Source organism: Bacillus rossius, chromosome 11, assembly GCF_032445375.1.
Source record: "Bacillus rossius redtenbacheri isolate Brsri chromosome 11, Brsri_v3, whole genome shotgun sequence".
NCBI lineage: Eukaryota > Metazoa > Arthropoda > Insecta > Phasmatodea > Bacillidae > Bacillus > Bacillus rossius.
Genome location: NC_086338.1, coordinates 24178395 through 24197332, shown reverse-complemented (window position 1 = coordinate 24197332; position 18938 = coordinate 24178395). Strand labels below are relative to the sequence as shown.

The 18938-nt window shown below is 38.0% G+C and overlaps 1 protein-coding gene across 4 annotated transcripts in view; it reads left to right on the top strand.

The window, feature by feature from the left end:
• LOC134536695 (maestro heat-like repeat-containing protein family member 1) overlaps positions 1-18938 on the top strand; it is a 178667-nt gene that overhangs the window by 74245 nt on the left and 85484 nt on the right. For all 4 annotated transcript variants that reach the window (XM_063376555.1, XM_063376556.1, XM_063376557.1 and 1 more), the window contains exon 12: positions 1237-1416. In XM_063376555.1, the coding sequence (XP_063232625.1) occupies positions 1237-1416 (180 nt within the window). The remainder of the gene's footprint in view (positions 1-1236; positions 1417-18938) is intronic.

Sequence of the window (18938 nt, the reverse complement as noted above, 5' to 3'; positions counted from 1 at the left end):
TAGTTAGATTTTCCAATTAGTTTCAGAATGAGTTTGGCAAACATCTGACATTCAAACTGATGACTTCAGGCAACTGCATACAATTTTCAATCTAAACCGACATATTAACTCTAATATTACAGTTCCTGTGGCTGATTCAGCCAACCAGGCCAACAAGAATCCTTGCCATGGTGACCAGGTAGTAGTGAGTCAAGTACATCAGTGCTTACATTCTAAAAGCAACACTCAAATGACTCTTATATTCCAGCTGCGTTAGAAAAATGATTCCAAAATTGGTGCACAAAACTACTTCCTGATTCAGTGAAAGTCACAAGTATCTGAACAAGGTCCAGAGAACCCCTGATACTGGGAAGTAAAAAGCAGCACAGTAATAACTGCTCTGTTGTAGCCTCTGCTGTGCTTGATTGTTATTATTTAAGATCTTTAACTAAGTGTTCCTATCACCCCATTTCAGATATTAAATTTTTGGTTTAATTTTCCTGGGCCAATGTTTACTTTAGCCACTTGACTCTGTACATCATATGCTTTCACAGGCCACTACCACACACATTCCTGACCAGATGCTGTGTAAGCTGCCACACATGATAAACCCTACCCTTGTTGTTCACTGTGCATGCCTATGGCCCGGGTTGCTTGAGGACTGCGGCACTTGGTTGTCTCCGGTGTATAGTGTCTTATAATAGCCTTAAATTTTTGTTGGCCCTTGTCATCTTGCTTGTTAACGTCAGCCTAGGTCCCCGCGCAGTGTGGCACTTCTGAGCATGTCACAACTGAGTACTTGTGTAGCACCCCTCCCACAACTGTATTTATTTGCCTAGCTCCTCCTCTTCTCCTATTGTCCCTGTGTGTTGCCTGCTATCACTCTCTCCCCTGTTCCTCTTCACCCATTGTATTTTAAAATGATAAACACTAAGATTGTTTTGAAATTATAAATTGCAGGCTGAACATTTCATGTGCAGTACTTGTTGTATTAGGAAACTTAACTTTTTTTTGAATGTTAATATAATAAACCTAAAAATATGAATTTTGAAAATTAATGGTTTGGCCAAAATTCTACTGCATGTACGAAACTTTATTTAGCTTTATTAAAAATTAAAACAATTTGATTTCTAAATTTCATTGAGAATTTAATTTGAATATGCATAAACCTTTGCACGTGTATTAACTGCCAAAGCTAGGAGCTTGTCTGATGTGTGTAAGACTCCGTGCCTGTACGTGGGAGTGGTGTTGTTGCAGGCCCGGTGCCCTGTGCAAGTTCTGTGTTCGGGCGCTGCCTGGTGCTCCTGGGCCGTCCGCTGGAGAGTAGCCGTGCCGTGTTCGTGCTCACCTTCCTGAAGAGCTACGCCTCAAGCGCGAACCGCCACCTGCGCCCGCTGTGGGATCAGAAGATACCGGAGCTACTGCAGCACATAGAGGGTGAGCCTCCTCAATCACATTTCACATCCTTCTTGAATCTTTTAAGGATGTAGGTCCAGGACTTCAAATACACAAGGAGTAATAAAAGTGGGCTCTGTTTCCATTTGGCGATTGCGGCCGCCACAATCCTTACATTTCATAGCTCTCAGCACGTGCCTTAAGCAAAGAGGAATGGAGACAATTTACAAGATCAATTATTATAAACACAGTATTTATTTAAAAATTAACATATTTATGTTTATAATTTTTTTTGGTATTTTTTTTTTACTTCACTTTTAATATTTGTTTTTGCATTTTGAAGTAATGCAGTAATTTTTGTAACTCAACCAGTTTTTGAGCATTTTTTCTGGTTTGTTAGTTTGTGGAGAGGTATTTCACGTCTTGGTTGATTGGAGAGTTCGGAGTGGTGTTTGGGACTGATCACCCGAGTGAGTAGGGGGAGCACACCGGTTCTGGGGCACAGTAAACAATCAAACAGGTGGGTGTGGCACTCCAAGAGGTGGGCGTGGCACCACGTGTCCGGGTGGGCGTGGCACCACATGGCCGGGTGGGGCGTGGCCGGGAGCCACGTGGAGGGATCCTCAGGTGGTTGTTGACGTCACGTGGAGCGTGGTCTGCTCGGGCGATGGCATTTTGGTTCTAATTTAGGAAGTAGGGAGCGCTAATATAGCGGGCCGCATTTATTTTTACAAGTACAAAAATGGAAGGTATCGCGGCGGCGGGGATTCGATCCGTCTACCTTTGGATTGGTAGTCAGCAATGCTAACCACTTGGCCATGAGGCCAGTTGGAAATAATAATTTAAGATGTATATATATATATATGCTTGTAAAAATTTGTTTTGTGTCGTGGAAGTTTTAAAAATGTATGTATTCCGCCATGTTAATTTTTTTATAATACTAGGGGGGAAATTTAAAATATAGGGTTGGCTGCTAGTCGGCCGCCATGTTAATTTTTTTATAGTACTAGGTGGGAAATTTAAAAAAGCCGCATCGGCTGCTAGTCGGCCGCCATGTTAATTTTTTTTATAGTACTCGGCAGGAAATTTAAACAAGCAGCTAGTCGGCTGCTAGTCGGCCACCATGTTAATTTTTTTTATAGTACTAGGCGGTAAATTAAAAATATATTGTCTGCTTCTAGGCGGCCGCCATGTTTATTTTTTATAGTACTAGGTGGGAAATTTAAAATATATTTTCGGCTGCTAGGCGGAAGGCATTTTTTTTCCGTCAACATTGAAAAAAATATATTTTCGGCTGCTAGGAAGTATCCAGAACAGCCAACTTTGAAAATAAATTAAATTTATATATGACAATCGATTGCTGTAAGCCGCCATCTTGTAGCACAGTATACCAGGCCGCCATCTTGTAGCAGAGCATACCAGGCAGCCATCTTTTTCCCCATTATAGTCATTGGTTTTTTCAAGTTTGAATATTAAAAAAAAATATTTTGGCAGCCACTACTCTATGACTATAGTAGTAGGCGCAAAATTCAAAACAGGCACTAGTGGGCAGCCATGTTTATTTTTTATAGTACTAGGCACCAAATTGAAAACACTTACTAGAGGGCAGCCATTTTTATGTTTTATAGTACAGTAGAGCACCCCTCAACCGGAATAATTGGGGGGAGGTCTATTCCGGTTATGGAAAAATTCCGGGTAAGGGGAGTTGCGGTAGGGCCGGCCTCCGGGCCGGTTGAATGACCTTCATTCAAGCAAGCTGGCAGGCACGTGTTTCTTATCTCTGTGGGTGGGTGCGTGGGTGCGTGGGTGAGCGAAGAGGACAAAGAAGAGGGTTCGGGGGAGGTAGTAGGCCTACAGCTGCAGTGTTGTGTTACTTCTGTGTTGACGTGCTAGTGATTCACACTTCCTGGAGAGTGTATAGTCACTGCCACGCACAGTTTACATTTCACATACACAAGGATAACACTTCAAGCATCTCGTTTAAAAACACAGAGATAGAGAAATACAGGTAAATGTAGACGGTTTATCCATATATTTATGTATAAATATGTACATAATACATATTTGTACACTAAATTATTGTCTACAAACTGAAAGCATCACATGTTGGAAGTAAATGTTACTCGCTATCACGTGTGTCAGCGTGTGTAGTGGGAGTCGGTGTACATACTCTCGGGCCGGCCGAAATTTTCCGTTTACTTGACATAGTGAAACAATAAAACTACTTATAGCATAAACATCTTTATAGTAATTCAAGTCCGACGCGAAAACTAGCGGTGTATTTACGCAATACATGGAAAAGACTGGCTATAATTAGCTCTCTGACAGACGTGCGCCTACAAGACATGTACAGTTAGGCAAAAGCAAAAACGCCTCGTTCGAGTGAGGAAATGTTTTGGAGAGGTTTTGTAATGTTTTAATTTTTTTTTTGAATATTAGTTCCGGATATCGGGAGTTCTGTTTGTGGGAATTACGGTTGAGGGGTGTTCTACTGTACTAGACCAGTATAGTCATATTATGCTTAATTTGTTATGTAGCATGCCTGCCATCTTGGATACCACTATAATGGAATGAAAAGCTATAGGCATTACCTATGCTTATAGCAATATTAATGTGTTAATAAAATACTTTAGTTATATGTAGTACTAGTCGGCGAATTCAAACACCTTTTTTTTTTGTGTTAAAGACATATGTTTTCTTGTAGTGCATTATTTAAATTGTTTTTCCAGTAATTAAATATACAGTGGCAATTACTAAAAAAAAGTAATATTATTTAATTATTTATAATTAGAGACCCTATTTTTTCGCGACGCGAAATTAACCGCGAAATTCACTTATTTCCAAGGAAAATGTGAAAAATTCATTAATTCCAAATTTTTGCGAAATTGACCGATTTTTACACGAAATCCTGTGGAAAAGTGCTTGTTAAACGTAATATTAACGTCGCACTAATAACACATATAACTCTGAAAAACAAGTTTATTATGTGCTGGAGCTGGACGGTCGTCTGTGGCACGTCTACAATAATATTAATGTTCTGTTCCTTGGATAAAGATGTAAAAAAAACGTATGCAAACTTCTATCGTGTGTAGTTTCGTAAGCACCACTAGATGTATCTGAATGTGGATTAAATAATGGTACGTAGTTCCGTTTGCGCCGCTAGATAGATCTGAAGGTAGATGGCTTAAGATGTGCAGACCATTGTGCATCACCTTCGTCGATATTGTATATATGAGCTACGTAAACAGAAATAAAATATTGTAAAATCAAACAACATTGACCGCGTGGATACGGCAGACAATAAAGTAGAGTAATCGTAATCATGCCAAAACTTGTCTCCGTGTTTCAGCATGCGCAAGAATTTGAAAGTGAAGGTTTTTATGTATTCGAAAAAGCCAAACGTATCCTAATGTGCAAATACTGTAACCAAAGAATTGAATGGCAACGGAGAGACACCTGCGTGAAACACTGCACGAACAGTGTAACACACAAAGAAAAAAGGACGGCTGCTTTAAGTAGTGGGTCAGGAATTAAATGGCAGTTGTCTGTGCTCGAGTGTGCTTCTACTTCGGCAACTAAGACGGCAAAACTTGACAAGAAAGAATTTATTTGTGCAACGACGAGAGCTTTCATGAGTGCGTATGTTCCGCTAGAGAAATTGGATCATCCGTCTCTAAGGGAGTGGTTTACTACATACATTCAAGGATCAGGTGATTTACCCAAAGCAGAATCACTACGGCGGAATTATGTTCCACTTGTACAAGAGCAACAAGAATATCATATTAAAGAGTGCCTTCGAGGAAAGAAAATCGCAGTGTTCTGCGACGAAACAACTGACAGAAAAGGACAATATGTATTCATAGAACTGTTAAAAACAATGGCAGATTTCTGTTATGGAATATTATGTGGTGTATATATCCTGTTGACAACAGCAATTTTTGCTTAATTTGTGTTTTTGTCTACATCAAGTCATTACGTGTACCTGTATACAAATGTAATTTCTCCCAAGTTAAAATATTTATAAACCCCTCCCCCCCCCCATTTAAATATTATGTGTATATGCATTATTTCAGTTAATTATAAAAATAGTTTTTCAATTTAAAAATAAAATATTATGTGTAACAAAATTTTTTTTTTACTCCAGTTAAGTGGCAGGAAGTTGTGTGTGTGTGTTAATAACAGAGTTAACTGTACCTACCATTTTATTATTACCAGGCAATAGTAACTTGTAATAATATTTTCTTCTTTTCCGATAGTCTCGTTTACGTAACGTTTTTTTAAAAATAAAAATAATAATGTATGTATATTTCTCACATCAGTTTTAATATCTCTTTCGAGTAGCACATTGCTACAAATTAGATTAAATATTATGTGTGTTTTCCAGACAAAAGTAACATCCTATGTGTTACAACAGTCAACGAGTTTTAAAAAACTTTTAAACCAGACACGTCTCCCCAATCACAGAAGGAGAGGCAGTCGACACCAGCCCGCCACCATGACCGTGTAGTTCTTTACACGTATTAAAAATTACTTGTGCCTAGTAAGTTACCAGGCACAAGTAACTTAAATAGCATATTGGATATTGAAATAATGTAGTCAACACATTGATATTACTTTAAAAAAAAAAAAGATTTTCATTTATTTTTTATACAAAAATTATCCCCACCCCGCTGGGCGTCCATTGCCTTCAGCAGGGCCACAACCTTGCCGCTAGGCAGAGCCGGCACCTGCTGCTGCGAAGCAGGTACCTGCTGCTGCGAAGCAGGTAACCAGTACCCCCTGGATTCGTTGGCCGTTAGCGGCCAACCCCAGGGACGTGTCCCAGAGGGGCTGGCAACTAGCAACAGCGGCAAAGCGGCGGCCGGCGGAGGAGGAGGGTGAGACGACTGCCCCTCCTGTAGTTCTTCGGCGAAGAAGGCTGCCGCAATTTCGGGTGGAATACCCTCCCCCTCCTCAACCTCTTCCTCAAGGAAAGAGGCTGCCAATCCTGATGGACCCACTCCATAAGGGTGGGGAGACCTGTAGAATGTCACACAATTTTCAGGCATCCTATCAAGAGGACGATTGATATATTATATAAAAAAAAAATAAACAAGCCAGTTTTTTTTACGTTACTTTAAATCAGGATAACATGTAAATTAATATACTTTGAGATGCTATCCAGGCAACTTGAAACAAACTAGTATTTTTTTACGTTATGTACTTTAAATCAGGATAGCATGAAAATTAATATACTTTGAGATGCTATCAAAGTAGCTTGAAACAAGCTAGTAATTTTTACGTTACTTTAAATCAGGATACCATGTAAATTAATTTAATTGGAGATGCAAGCTATCATGGTAACAGGGAATATTTTGCAAACATCTCTACACCTTTTCTTTAAGGCGATTGGTGCACGGTAAAAAACGGTCACAGGCCCGAAAGCAATGAATTTTGTATCATATGATCATTAAAGAGTCTAGATGCCTATGTGGGTGACTGTTACTATGTAGGGAGGTCAGGAGCTTAGTTCCAGCTCGTCAGTGGCGAGATGGCCTTCATACGGGAAGGGTGTTGCTGGTGGTCGCTCTGCGGCCTGCCATCTAGGAGGAATTAACAGAACCTCGAAGGTTTTATCTCCCTCTCCCTCTAACACACAGCCGATAAGGTTCTATCGTGCCCGGAGGAGGGGAAGGGGTTAGCAGGTTTTCTCTTTCACTCATCCTTCGCCATGGAGAGGCGGAATGGATTATTTATTTGTTTGCAACTGCGCACGTCATGTGGCTGAGAGCGCACATCTTCTCACTCAACTCACTCGTTCTCTCACACTATTTCAATAAATCTTTTCAAATCTTCAACATCAATACTTTAAACCATTGCGCTTCCTACGGATTAATTATATTTCATGCACGTGCCCGAATTCAGCTGCAAAAAAATAAAACGGGTAGTCAATTTTTTTCTTCAAAAACCTTCCGAAACACTGTGTGTTAAAAAACATTCTGAAAGCCCATTTTTCTAGATAAATGGAAATTCTAAATCACCTACGCCACAAGGAAACATTGTGCTTTAATATTATGTAAAGAAAACACCTCTTAGTTTTATAGTTATGTAAAGGTGGTGTGATATGTTTTAGATGTCGCACCATCTTATCATCCATGTAGAAGAGTTAACCGAAAAGCTAACAAGACTATTGCCATGGAAATTGAAATATGGTTAAGGAAATATTTTTCAAAATGTTTGTAAACAGTAAACAACATATAAAAAATCTTATAACTGTAAAATTAAAATACAAACAACCCTATAGCAAATTTAATTTCAATATGAAAAAGTCTACAATAATGTTTACAAGAAACGAAATTGCAATAGCAATACAAAAATATCGCAATTTTGTTACATTGTTAACATATATATTATTTTTAATAAAGGCAATAAAAATGGCATACTCAATATTTGGAATACAATAAATACCTTAAGCCCTACATAATTGCTGCGATATTCACAATAAATGCTTTTCTTAAATATAGTAATTAAAAAACATCGTAAATAAATTATGAACATACATATTATGGTGAAGGAAAGTGGACACTATCACACTGAAAAATCTTAGAGGATAGTTTTCCTCATCTTATTTCTTTCTTTGCGTTTTTGGTCTTGTTCGTTAAAATATTTCATGTTCAAATACTTGATACGCATATACGTTCTTGTCCTAACAAAACAGTATATATCTTCTTCTGGATATTTATTTTCAGTAGTTCCGCAAATAATTTTAGTCAGTGATTCAAAAATCCGCTCTTTTTTGCACAAATTGTTGCCATGAATATTATCAAAACACATTTCAGTGATCTTTATTAATTCCAAAAATTCATTAGTGGGACATTTTAAGTTACCCTTTGATTGTACATGTATCCAGCTATCGTCCTCCGAATTGAAATCCGTAGGGCCAAGGTCAGGATATTTATTTCTGAAACGATGAGCTATATAGCCAGAAACATATTTCAGCCCTTCAAGAGAAATTTCGCCACTTGAAAGGGACCTGGCCTCTAAATCTAAGTCTATTTCTTCCATGTCAGCAAGATCTATTTCATTTAAAGGTGATTTCTCTTGAAATGTCTTTGTAAAATACATTTCCTTGCACAAAAGTAGTTCTGTAATTTCATTCTGATAAGCACTGTCCTGTTCCATTTCATTTGACGAAAAATCACTTACCAAACACATTTCGTCTGTCTTCTCATCCGTGTTTTTCCGTTCAGCAAAAACTGCTGCAGAATGTTTTCACAATATGTAGTTTATAATTCTGTATTTAAAGTAAATGGGCGACAGATGCGTATTTTATTACATGCTTTATATTAGCTTCACATGTATGTTTGTTTGTCTGTCCGTCTGTAACTCTTTCGACTAAGAGTGAGTGGCTCATCAGTGTAAAATGTCCCACCAATTTCATCACGTTCATTAGCCGAGCGGTCTAAGGCGCGCGACTTCAGAGATGTCAACTTTCGTATTCAGCGATCGTGGGTTCTACTCCCGGCCACGCCGGAAAAAAAATATTTTTTTTTCTGGTAAATTCTAAGATTATATCCATACATCTAACTGTAAATGATTCGGAGAGACTTTACCATTTCTTTGTGACGTTGCAACTCCAAATAGTTATCTTAGATGGTAATAGGTAGTGTCGGTAACTCATTTCCGTATGATAATTATACATAAATATAGTTTAAAAAACTAAAAAAACATGCTTTTAAAGAATATCAAACTAAAAAGTTAAAAATAAATATAGTTTAAAAAACTAAAGAAACATGCTTTTAAAGATTATCAAACTAATAAAGTTAAAAATAATTTTAAAATTTAATTTATGACAATAGTATATAAGCAATACTAGTATAAATGAGAAAAAAGCATGGGGCGCTTAATATACAAAAAATATGGCACAAAGCGCCTCAAGTTTTTTTTCTCATTTATACTAGTATTGCTTATATACTATTGTCATAAATTAAATTTTAAAATTATTTTTAACTTTTTAGTTTGATAATCTTTAAAAGCATGTTTCTTTAGTTTTTTAAACTATATTTATTGATGTTCCATACCTCTAATATACGGACAGAGAAAAAACCACTCTAACACATCTTAGTTCAGTTTAACTGTTAACAAATATTTAGGTTAACAGGTCCTATACATATTTCCGAATGTTTTACTGACTGAGTTATACTGGACATTAATTAAATTGATCGCTGATATTTATACTTTTAAACGAAATTTTGAATTTATCATTTTATGTAAACTCTAATGCGTTAAAAAGTTTAACGCAACACTACACACAGGTAGTGATGTCTAGTGCACTGCCCTATGCACATTAGTTAACAAAAAAATAAAATGAAATATTAATTACTGATAAATAATACCTTGATGTCGTGATACAAGTAACACATGCTTATCTGATATTTATTTCAATTAGAATACGAAATAGGAAGATAAAATAATTAACTGATTTTAAGACTGATTTATTACTTACACAGTACAGTGCATTTTGAAGACAAATGGGTCTTAAGAAGCGAAAATCGTACTCGATTAAAGGATGGTATGGTGTTCGGTATATTAAGGTTTCCCTCAAAGTAACGGTTTCAGAATGCTTTTAAGATATTAGTTACATCCCAACATAAGTTTAAAACATTTCTCTTAAGAGTGTGCTTCGTAGCATTAAAAAATGTGCCTTAATTATTTTGCAAATTTATCATTGTTATGGTGACGATGTCAGGGGTTTTCGTAATTTTTTTTTAGAAATATAGTACAGTATTAGCAACTACGTTAAGAACTGTTATTTTATTCACACAGAGAAAAGAAATACAAAATGCTAAAATTTGGTGTTTGTCTTTTTATATACTATATAGGTTTGTTATTATATGTGTGTTGTAACATGTATAAAAATGTTAAATATATTCAACAATATTTGGTAATTATATATATTAAAAAACTTTTATGTACGCGACTTGAAACTACGTGAAAGGTTTTCAGTCTATAAAGGCCTATTCTATAATTTTTTTAAAATTATTAATTCTTATGCAAACAATTAATAAAATTGGAAGTTTCTTACATTGTCAGTATATGCATAGCATTACAGTTATTCCAAACAATTCTCTACCAGTGTTTACCTAAGGTTTGCATGTTACGTTGGTTCTTCTACTAATACACGTATATTACAAGAGGTTTGTAATAGATTAAATGAGGTAAGTAAGAATTCGTTTTTATAAACATTGTGTATGAAATTATAAATTTTGAGATGTATAATAACAAAAAGAAGTGCGTTCCGAAGACATATGTCGGTAGTGTTACCCACTGAAACATTATTCCCACTTTAACTCTCTGTAAAAATAAAAGTATGGGGTTGAATGCGTCAAAAGGGGTATATAAATAAAATTTAAGGCTTCTTCCTTATTTCATACGCTAGTGTCCCCCACTTACAATTGCAAACAAAAATTTTTCCTCGATGTTGTAATTTACTCTGCGTAATCACAAAAATTTTTGGCAGTAAATAAGTATTTAATTTTTAAAAATGAAAGCATTCATGTTTCGAAAAAAATATTAAAGCGATGTGGGGAAAAATGTTTATAGATACTCCAGTAAAATTTTCAGTTTGATTGTTTTGATAGTTTCGGAGCTGTTGCGAGTTTAGTTTGGAAGATTCTTCAGCCGCGCGAGGCGTGTTTGGCTCTTTTTCATTTTCTTTCAGCGTAGTAAGCCGATACCCGGCTTCACTTCGCATCCTCTGCTTGTCTTCCCTTGACCTCTCCAGATGTATTACTGTATATTAGCTCCATGAGCGCGACCTTGACAGACTGTTTCTTCGGTCTCCTCTCTCGTCATTCCTCTACACCCCATTCTTCCCCCTCCCCACCCGCAGGCTGCGGCCCGCCGGCCGGAGCTCCGCCGGACTACCTGGTTCCGACAAGCGCCGCCCTCAGCGCCACGTCGCGGGGACATTCTTCCCGGTGGCGAGAGTTTTACACGCAGCACTAGAACTGTCACTCCAGAGGGCATGTTTTGAGTCGGATCGTATCAAAAACAAAAGTATATGAAAATATATACATAACTCAATAGTGTTCTGCCAATTATGTTTTCATTTTCATTTAAATTTATTCTTTAAATCGCTCCTGAAGTAGTCCAGCAGTGATCAATGGAAATTGTCAATATTAAACTGTAATTTTGACGATGAAAATTTTTTCTTCTTACTTTTATATGTGCAGAAACCTATTCGTACACTCGTTTCTTGAACTATACTTAAGTTTAACATAATTATGTGTTTTCTAAATAATTCTGGCTTGGAATAAAAATAAATGCATTTAAAATGACATAACTCAGTAAAAAAAAGTTTATTAAAAATATCCTAGGTATATTATGTCTTAAAAAGAAGCATCAAAAATAAATATGTACAGTTAAATTAGTTTTGTCGTAATATTTTCCATGCACCAATCGCCTTAACATACAGACAGTTTTTCTCTCCACATGCATAATGGAAAGGGTCAGTTTGCATGACATGGCGCAGCGCGAGGGAGGTGAACACACCCCTCGGGATTTTTTTTTTTGTGGGGGGAAGCGGAAGAAGCGCTTTTGTGTGCCTTCAACCCCCCCCCCCCCCCCCCTTCTCACCCCCCCACACACACACACACAGATACACTTGAACCCCCCCGAGCAGGGGAGGAGTGGTGAACGCTGTTGTGTTCCTTCAACCACTGCTCGGAGGTTACGTCAGCAGTACTGGTGAACGTAATCAGAGGAAAAATGAAAGTATGTACAATTATTAGGGGGGATCGGGCAAGGCACGAGTTAGAGAAGGACACAGATCTTTATGTCCCCAAGGTAATGTGCTGACACCGTCTTCAGAAAGCCAACGCTTATCATCTCCTGAAGACAGTGCTACCTTGTTCACTCGCTCCGTAAACACGGGGTGGCCTCGCGAACGGAAATGGAATTGACTGCCTAGAATCCAAGAATTTTTAGGCAAGCAATCCAGGTATTGAGGGAACAGAAGTGATTGGTTTATGTTGGCCTTAACTCCTTTTGCTATACGCATACAAGAACCATCCTCCATCTTGTATGTGTAAAGTTTCGGGCGAAGACCCACGTATTCCATAATGATCTTGCCAGCGGCCTCATCTTTAATCCCCCCTGTTACGCCCTTGTTGACTAAGGGGAAGCGTTGATCATTACCTGGCGCATAATTTTATGTGTCGGAACATGAAGCAAAGTCGGGGCGAATTGAATCATAATTGCTATCACACTGAACGTGGTAAATCAACGAATCATTGTCCAAGTACAAGAGATGCAGAGACTGTGGAGGGAATTTTTTTTGCATACAGTTATAATGAAAATCGTATAAAACCAATTTTGACAAATCTAAAATGGCGACACCCGTGTACAAAGGTTTATCGAAGGTTATCGAACCTTTTTGAAATTCTATGAGAACTAAATTTTCAACGATGATTTGCCGAGCCTTGAATGTGGGATGACCAATCAGCTCGGCTGCCCCATAAACAGAATCATACCGTGAAGCGACGCGTATATCTCTGTGTTTGTGAGAATTTACTAAAGTTTTACCATACACACAGTTAGAAAGTAACTCAAAAAACTATATAAATTTGTTTATATACACTTTTATTTGATAGCCACTCTTCAAACCACACTTCATACAATAATTAGTTAATAAAGAAATCAAATACACACAAAAAAATAATTACACATATATATTTATGTAGAATGCTGTGACACTAGACCACACTTACATTTGTTTTAAATTAGAAATGAATATTATATATGAAGACGTTTTTTCACAAACGACTTATTAAATGAAATAAAAGTTGAGTGGAATTAACACAAGTAATAAGAATATAACGGTTCGTTACATACAAAAATAAACAGATGTTCCGCCAATTTTAGTTTTTGTTTTATTTTTTCACAATAGAATGCACAGACGAATCCAAACACTTCAAAAAGAGGTTGCTCACTCATTCCACATACATTTGCCCGTCGAAAAATGCTCGTAGTTCGCGTGATGAGAATTAACGAAAAATGACGTCCTTCAGTAAACTTTTACTGCAAGTACACGAAATTAGTGCGGCCTTAAACATGACCGCACCCAGCGAAAACGAATTTCGCTATGAGCCGAACGCCGACGAAGGTGGCCGCAATTTCTAATTGATTTCCGAACGAAATATAAAAAGAATTAGGTTAACTTAATACTCGGCCTGGCTCTGACCACCAACGTTAAATTATCCATTAGCAAAATACTTCATAATTTGGCGAGAAGCCATCGAACGCGACCTACTGGTGCAGCAGTCGGCAGACAACTGGTGAAGTCCTGTCACCATCTCCTCCACGCAGGGAGTAGACGTCACATGACCTCACCGACCAATTACACGCACGCTTCATTCACGCTTACAGATACAAGCCAATCAGAGAACAAATTACAATACATGAAAAACCCTGTACACACATAACTCGGGGCTTCCCTTGATCTGTCTCTTTTCAATTTTACATCAAAATCGGGGACTTCCATTCTCATTCTCTCTCCCGCACCGTAAGACAGCAGTTATCACTCAGTTCCCACGCAGTGGGGGAAATCCCGTCTTTATCTATCTCTGAGGGGAATTACTGTTTCTTTCTCACTCAAACTTACATGTCTCTCATGCCTCTCTTTCTACACATCACCCCAGCCCAGACACAGTTCCGTGATCTATAATTATATTGCAACACGTTAATTAAAATTAATAACAGCAATCATAATACAAATTACTTTACAAAATTTAAATTATTTAGAAAAAACCTGAAAAAGTAGGCCTAAACAGGCAAAAATCTAGTACAACAGCTCATTTGTGAATAATTACATAAAAAATAGTAATGATTGAAAATGTCTAATAAAATAATAAATACCTTCTTAAAAACATAGCAAGTGAAAATAACATATATTAGTAGGTATCCATAACTTCTGATTATATTGTCTCATAACATACACACCACTCTAAAAACATTGACTTATTTATATTTACCTATACAAAAAGAAGTTTAAAAGAAAATTATTTATCTTGGAGGGCAGGGTTCTGCAACGCTACAAGACTTACAGTTTGTTTAACATTTCGATGAGTACAGTACGTAGGGCTATTTTGGCATTGTTTAATTCTCTTTCGTACTGGTTCTGCTGTACGTTGTGATCACCATCTTGACTGACAGGTCCCAGATGGCTGAGGTCTCGGGCTCGAGTCTTGTGCGGTGCATACGTTGCGGGGTCTCTCCGCTGACATTTCTTGCGCGCTGGTTTCACAGGCTCGATGCACAGTTGGGTTAATGCAGTTCTGGCAATTTCAAGGCGTGATTGTAGACTTCGTCGGCACTGCAAGGTAATGGGGTGTCTTTTCGCATGTAATTAACTGCACCACATCCGTACAAATTGCACTGATTAACTTCCATGGGTAGATCGTTAGTGTCCGGGTTTATAATCTGAACAGTGTGAAAGTGACCGTCACAACTCTCAACATGGTTCATCAGGATGCCATTATTCCAGATTGAATACTCCACCATAGATAAACCACAAGACAGGTTTTCAAACTGGTTACCTGGATTAAACGACAGGTTTACTCGACCGAGGCTCAGTCCACACTGAGCTGAGACTCTTAGGGCGGAATTCATAGTGGTGATATAAGCAATACTTGAAAAAAATACTGCTTATATGCATGCTTAAGTATGGCATTAAATTCATAGAGAACAAAAAGAGCACTTCTTATTAGGACTACTTCAAGTAATACTTTACGAAGCACTGCGTCAAATAAGTACTGTTCAATACGAATTCACAGTCATGAAATAAGTTTGCCTTGTTTCGCAAGTATTCATAATCAATAAGCCATGCTTATTCATTGATAAAAGTAATACTTCATGAAGTCGGCTACAGGGCCGCAACTAGGGGGGAGCAAGCGGGGCATACGCCCCGGGCGCAAAGCTGTGGGGGTGCCGAAATCGCTTGCATTGTAATTCCTACTACAACTGATAACTGGTAAAAAGTTTTTTAACTTGCATGCCAGTAATGTCTAATCTGATTTACAATATAACGTCTCAACATATTTATTTTTAAATACTCTGAGAAAAATGTTGAGTTCATCATTAACATAAAAAATTGTAAAGGGAGAAGTTAGAAAGTTTTAATGCGTTCTCTATACGAATACAGTACAATGTTGTCAGAGAGGGTGGTACCACCACTGGCAGTGAGGAAGAGCATCATCTATTTGCTATGATGATATCATCAAAATCTTTGCTGCAAAAAGGTCTCGCAAGTTGAATTTTAATCTTTAAAAAACATTTATAACGACAATTTAATGAACAAGTCTAGTGATTATACGGACTACTTTAGGGACATAGTGGGTTCATGCATGGAAGTTACAGTAGCACAGAAACTGTTACATGTAGGTATGGAAAATGCTTAAATAGCACCATTTTTGCGAGGGGAGGGCCCCCGGACCCCCCGCTTTATTGGTGTGATATGTGCAAAAAAAGAGGGGGGGGGGGGGGTGAGCGCATGAATCCATTCATGCTCCGGGTGTGAGAGACTCTAGTTGCGGCCCTGGTTGGCTATCTAGGTGACTCAAGTACCGGTACGGATTTGTTTGTTGTAAGGAATAGGTTATGTAAGGTATTAATTCCCGTTAATTTTTCCATATATTAAATTAAAATTGAGAGAGTAAACAAATTCAATTTGGGGAAAAGAAACAAAACAAATCGTTGCCGTTTAGTTTTGTAAACATTACAGGCTACGTACATAACCTCTTCTGCAGCTAACGTGATGGATTTTGGTGATTGGGACGATTTTGAACAACTTGCGGATGAAGTTTACGAGGACCATGTCAATGTACGGACACCAAAGCGCTACATACGAGATGCATTAAACCCTTTCGAATGGTATAGTGATTCTGAGTTCAAGCGACGTTTCAGATTCAGCAAGAACACAGTTATCCAAATTATCATGCCGTTAATTGAACCTGCACTGAGGAAAGAAACTACTGCTTTGTATTTTAAGACCAACTGCTTAAATAAAAATCTTTCCGAATCAGTATAATTTTTTCCTCTCTTTTCTTTTTCACTAGCCATCACGAATCACAAAAGTTGTTTCGCTACCACGTGGTTAACTTCTAGAGCTGTAGCAAACTGTATGTATTCGGTACTGAGTAACGGGTGCGCCATCTAGTAACGAGTAACGAAACGTTACACACAAATGCATTTTGTTACTCGCATTTTTCGTATGTTTTACGCATGCGCGCGCATATTCGATGAATTTACGTTACAAAGAACGATGTTTGTTTATTAAGTAAAGTATAATTTGGAAATTCTTAGTCCAAGTTTTTTACTGTTTATTAAAGGTATTGTGTGTGTAGAAAAAGTTTGAGATTGGAACAGAAACAACGTAAGAAAGTATTTTTTAAAATTAGAAATATGTATGTTTTTGTTTTTTTAATATCGCGAATTTTCACGTTTTATTGTTCTTATCTTAAAAGAGATAATATAATAAAGCCGCTCTAATGAAATTTAATTGTTTCTTGGTTAAAAAAAACTGTTAATTATCAAATATTGTTAATTGTTTATATTCTTTTTATTATTATTATTTACGCGATGTCATACTGATACTGTACGCGTAGGCCCTACGCAATACGACTCGATTCGTTGCTGCAACATAACATAGCATGTTATGCGGTATCAGAAGTAACGAGTAACGTAATGATACAATAGTAACGAGTACTAATTGTTATAGTAACGAATACATACAGGTACACTTTTTTCGTTACTTTTACACCTCTATTAACTTCACCCACTTATAGATCACAGACACAAGATGGCCAACATAATTTAACAACACAAACATTCAAAACATATTTATATAGTTGTAAATTCATTTTTAATACATGTTCATATTTATGTTATTCAAATTCACTATCAAATAAAGTATAAATATCATCTTACGTATTAATTTCATTATTTTAATCGCATATATGGTTTGAAACATGGGCATTTTTATTTTCAAACAGGTAAACTATGTATTTAGAGCGGTATATTTGCTTGCGTTACGTTGACACAAAATTCGTCCTTTACGTTTTGAGATACTTAATCAAGTACAGCATGGCCAATATAAGTAGTGCTTGTTCAAGTATTACTTCGTCAAGTATAGGTTTATGAATTTATTGCTGGAATAAGTACTACTTGAAGAATAAGCACTACTTTATAATGTATTACTTTGAAGGGTACTTGTTGCAGATCAGCAAATAACCTCCAGCCCACGCATGGATAAACTATAAAAAGTACCCTCACAAAATATGTACCTGAAAACAAATGACAAAGTCCTAAGCTGGATTAGGAATGGCTACTAGAGGTGTGCTATTGTTCGCATCACGCGAAATAATTGACTGTACAAACAACGATTGCAACGGATTGCGTTACGAGACGAAAAACAATGGTGAGCGGGCCCGATAGCCACACTTACCATCACGAAAACACACGATGAACTGACTTCCTGACGGAAGTCCGACGCGCTGCCAACCTTGGCAGCGTTGCCAAATCTGGAACCATGGTGGCCAACTGTGAAGGGGTGGCGCTGCTACTTGTGCAGCGCGGGAATTCAAATGTTCGAATGTTCAGTCTCAAATTTGTTGCACACGTAACGTCAGCAAAAATACTTAAATACCTATGTACACTATACACACTCCAAACATTCCGCCCACCTTGAAATGACCCATTTCAACACTACTCAAGAGGCAATGGGCACAACTTCACTACAGGGCGTTTTAGACTCCCAGAGGTGGTACGCACTGTAGCGACCCTAGGCACACCATCAGATCCAGGATGAAGATGCAGGACGCGTCCCAACTTCCATTGCAGGGGAGGTACTCTATCTTCCTTTATCAACACCAATTGGTTTGGTGTGATAGCTATCGTTTGATCTTGCCACTTCGAACGCTGCTGCAGTGTGTGCAGATATTCGCGGTGCCACCGGTGCCAAAAGTCTTGATGCAACCGCGATACTAGTTGCCAACGCTGCAGTCTGTTAAGTTGTACCTGTTCCAATTCGGGTTCAGGATGCGACACCAGCGGCTCCATGGTCAAGAAGTGTCCTGGGGTGAGAGCACGCAGATCATTGGGATCGGAACTTAATGGACAGAGTGGCCTAGAATTCAGTATGGCCTCCACTTGGACCACGACCGTGTAGAGCTCCTCAAAGCTGAGAATCTGTTCACCAATGACCCGATTTAAATGTGACTTGAACGCCTTAACTGCAGCCTCCCACAAGCCTCCGAAATGAGGAGCGGCTGGAGGGTTGAAGTGCCACCTCACTCCAAAAGGAGCTAAACAATCCACTATGGTCTGTTGATGCGATGAGGATGACAACATGCGTTGCAGTTCTGTCAGCTGGTTGTGGGCTCCAACAAAGTTCGTCCCGCAATCGCTATAGAGGTCAGAGGATCTCCCTCTGCGGGCGATGAAACGTTTGTATGCAGCAAGGAACACCTCAGTCGACAGATCAGACGCCAACTCCACATGAACCGCCTTAGTGGTACAACATACAA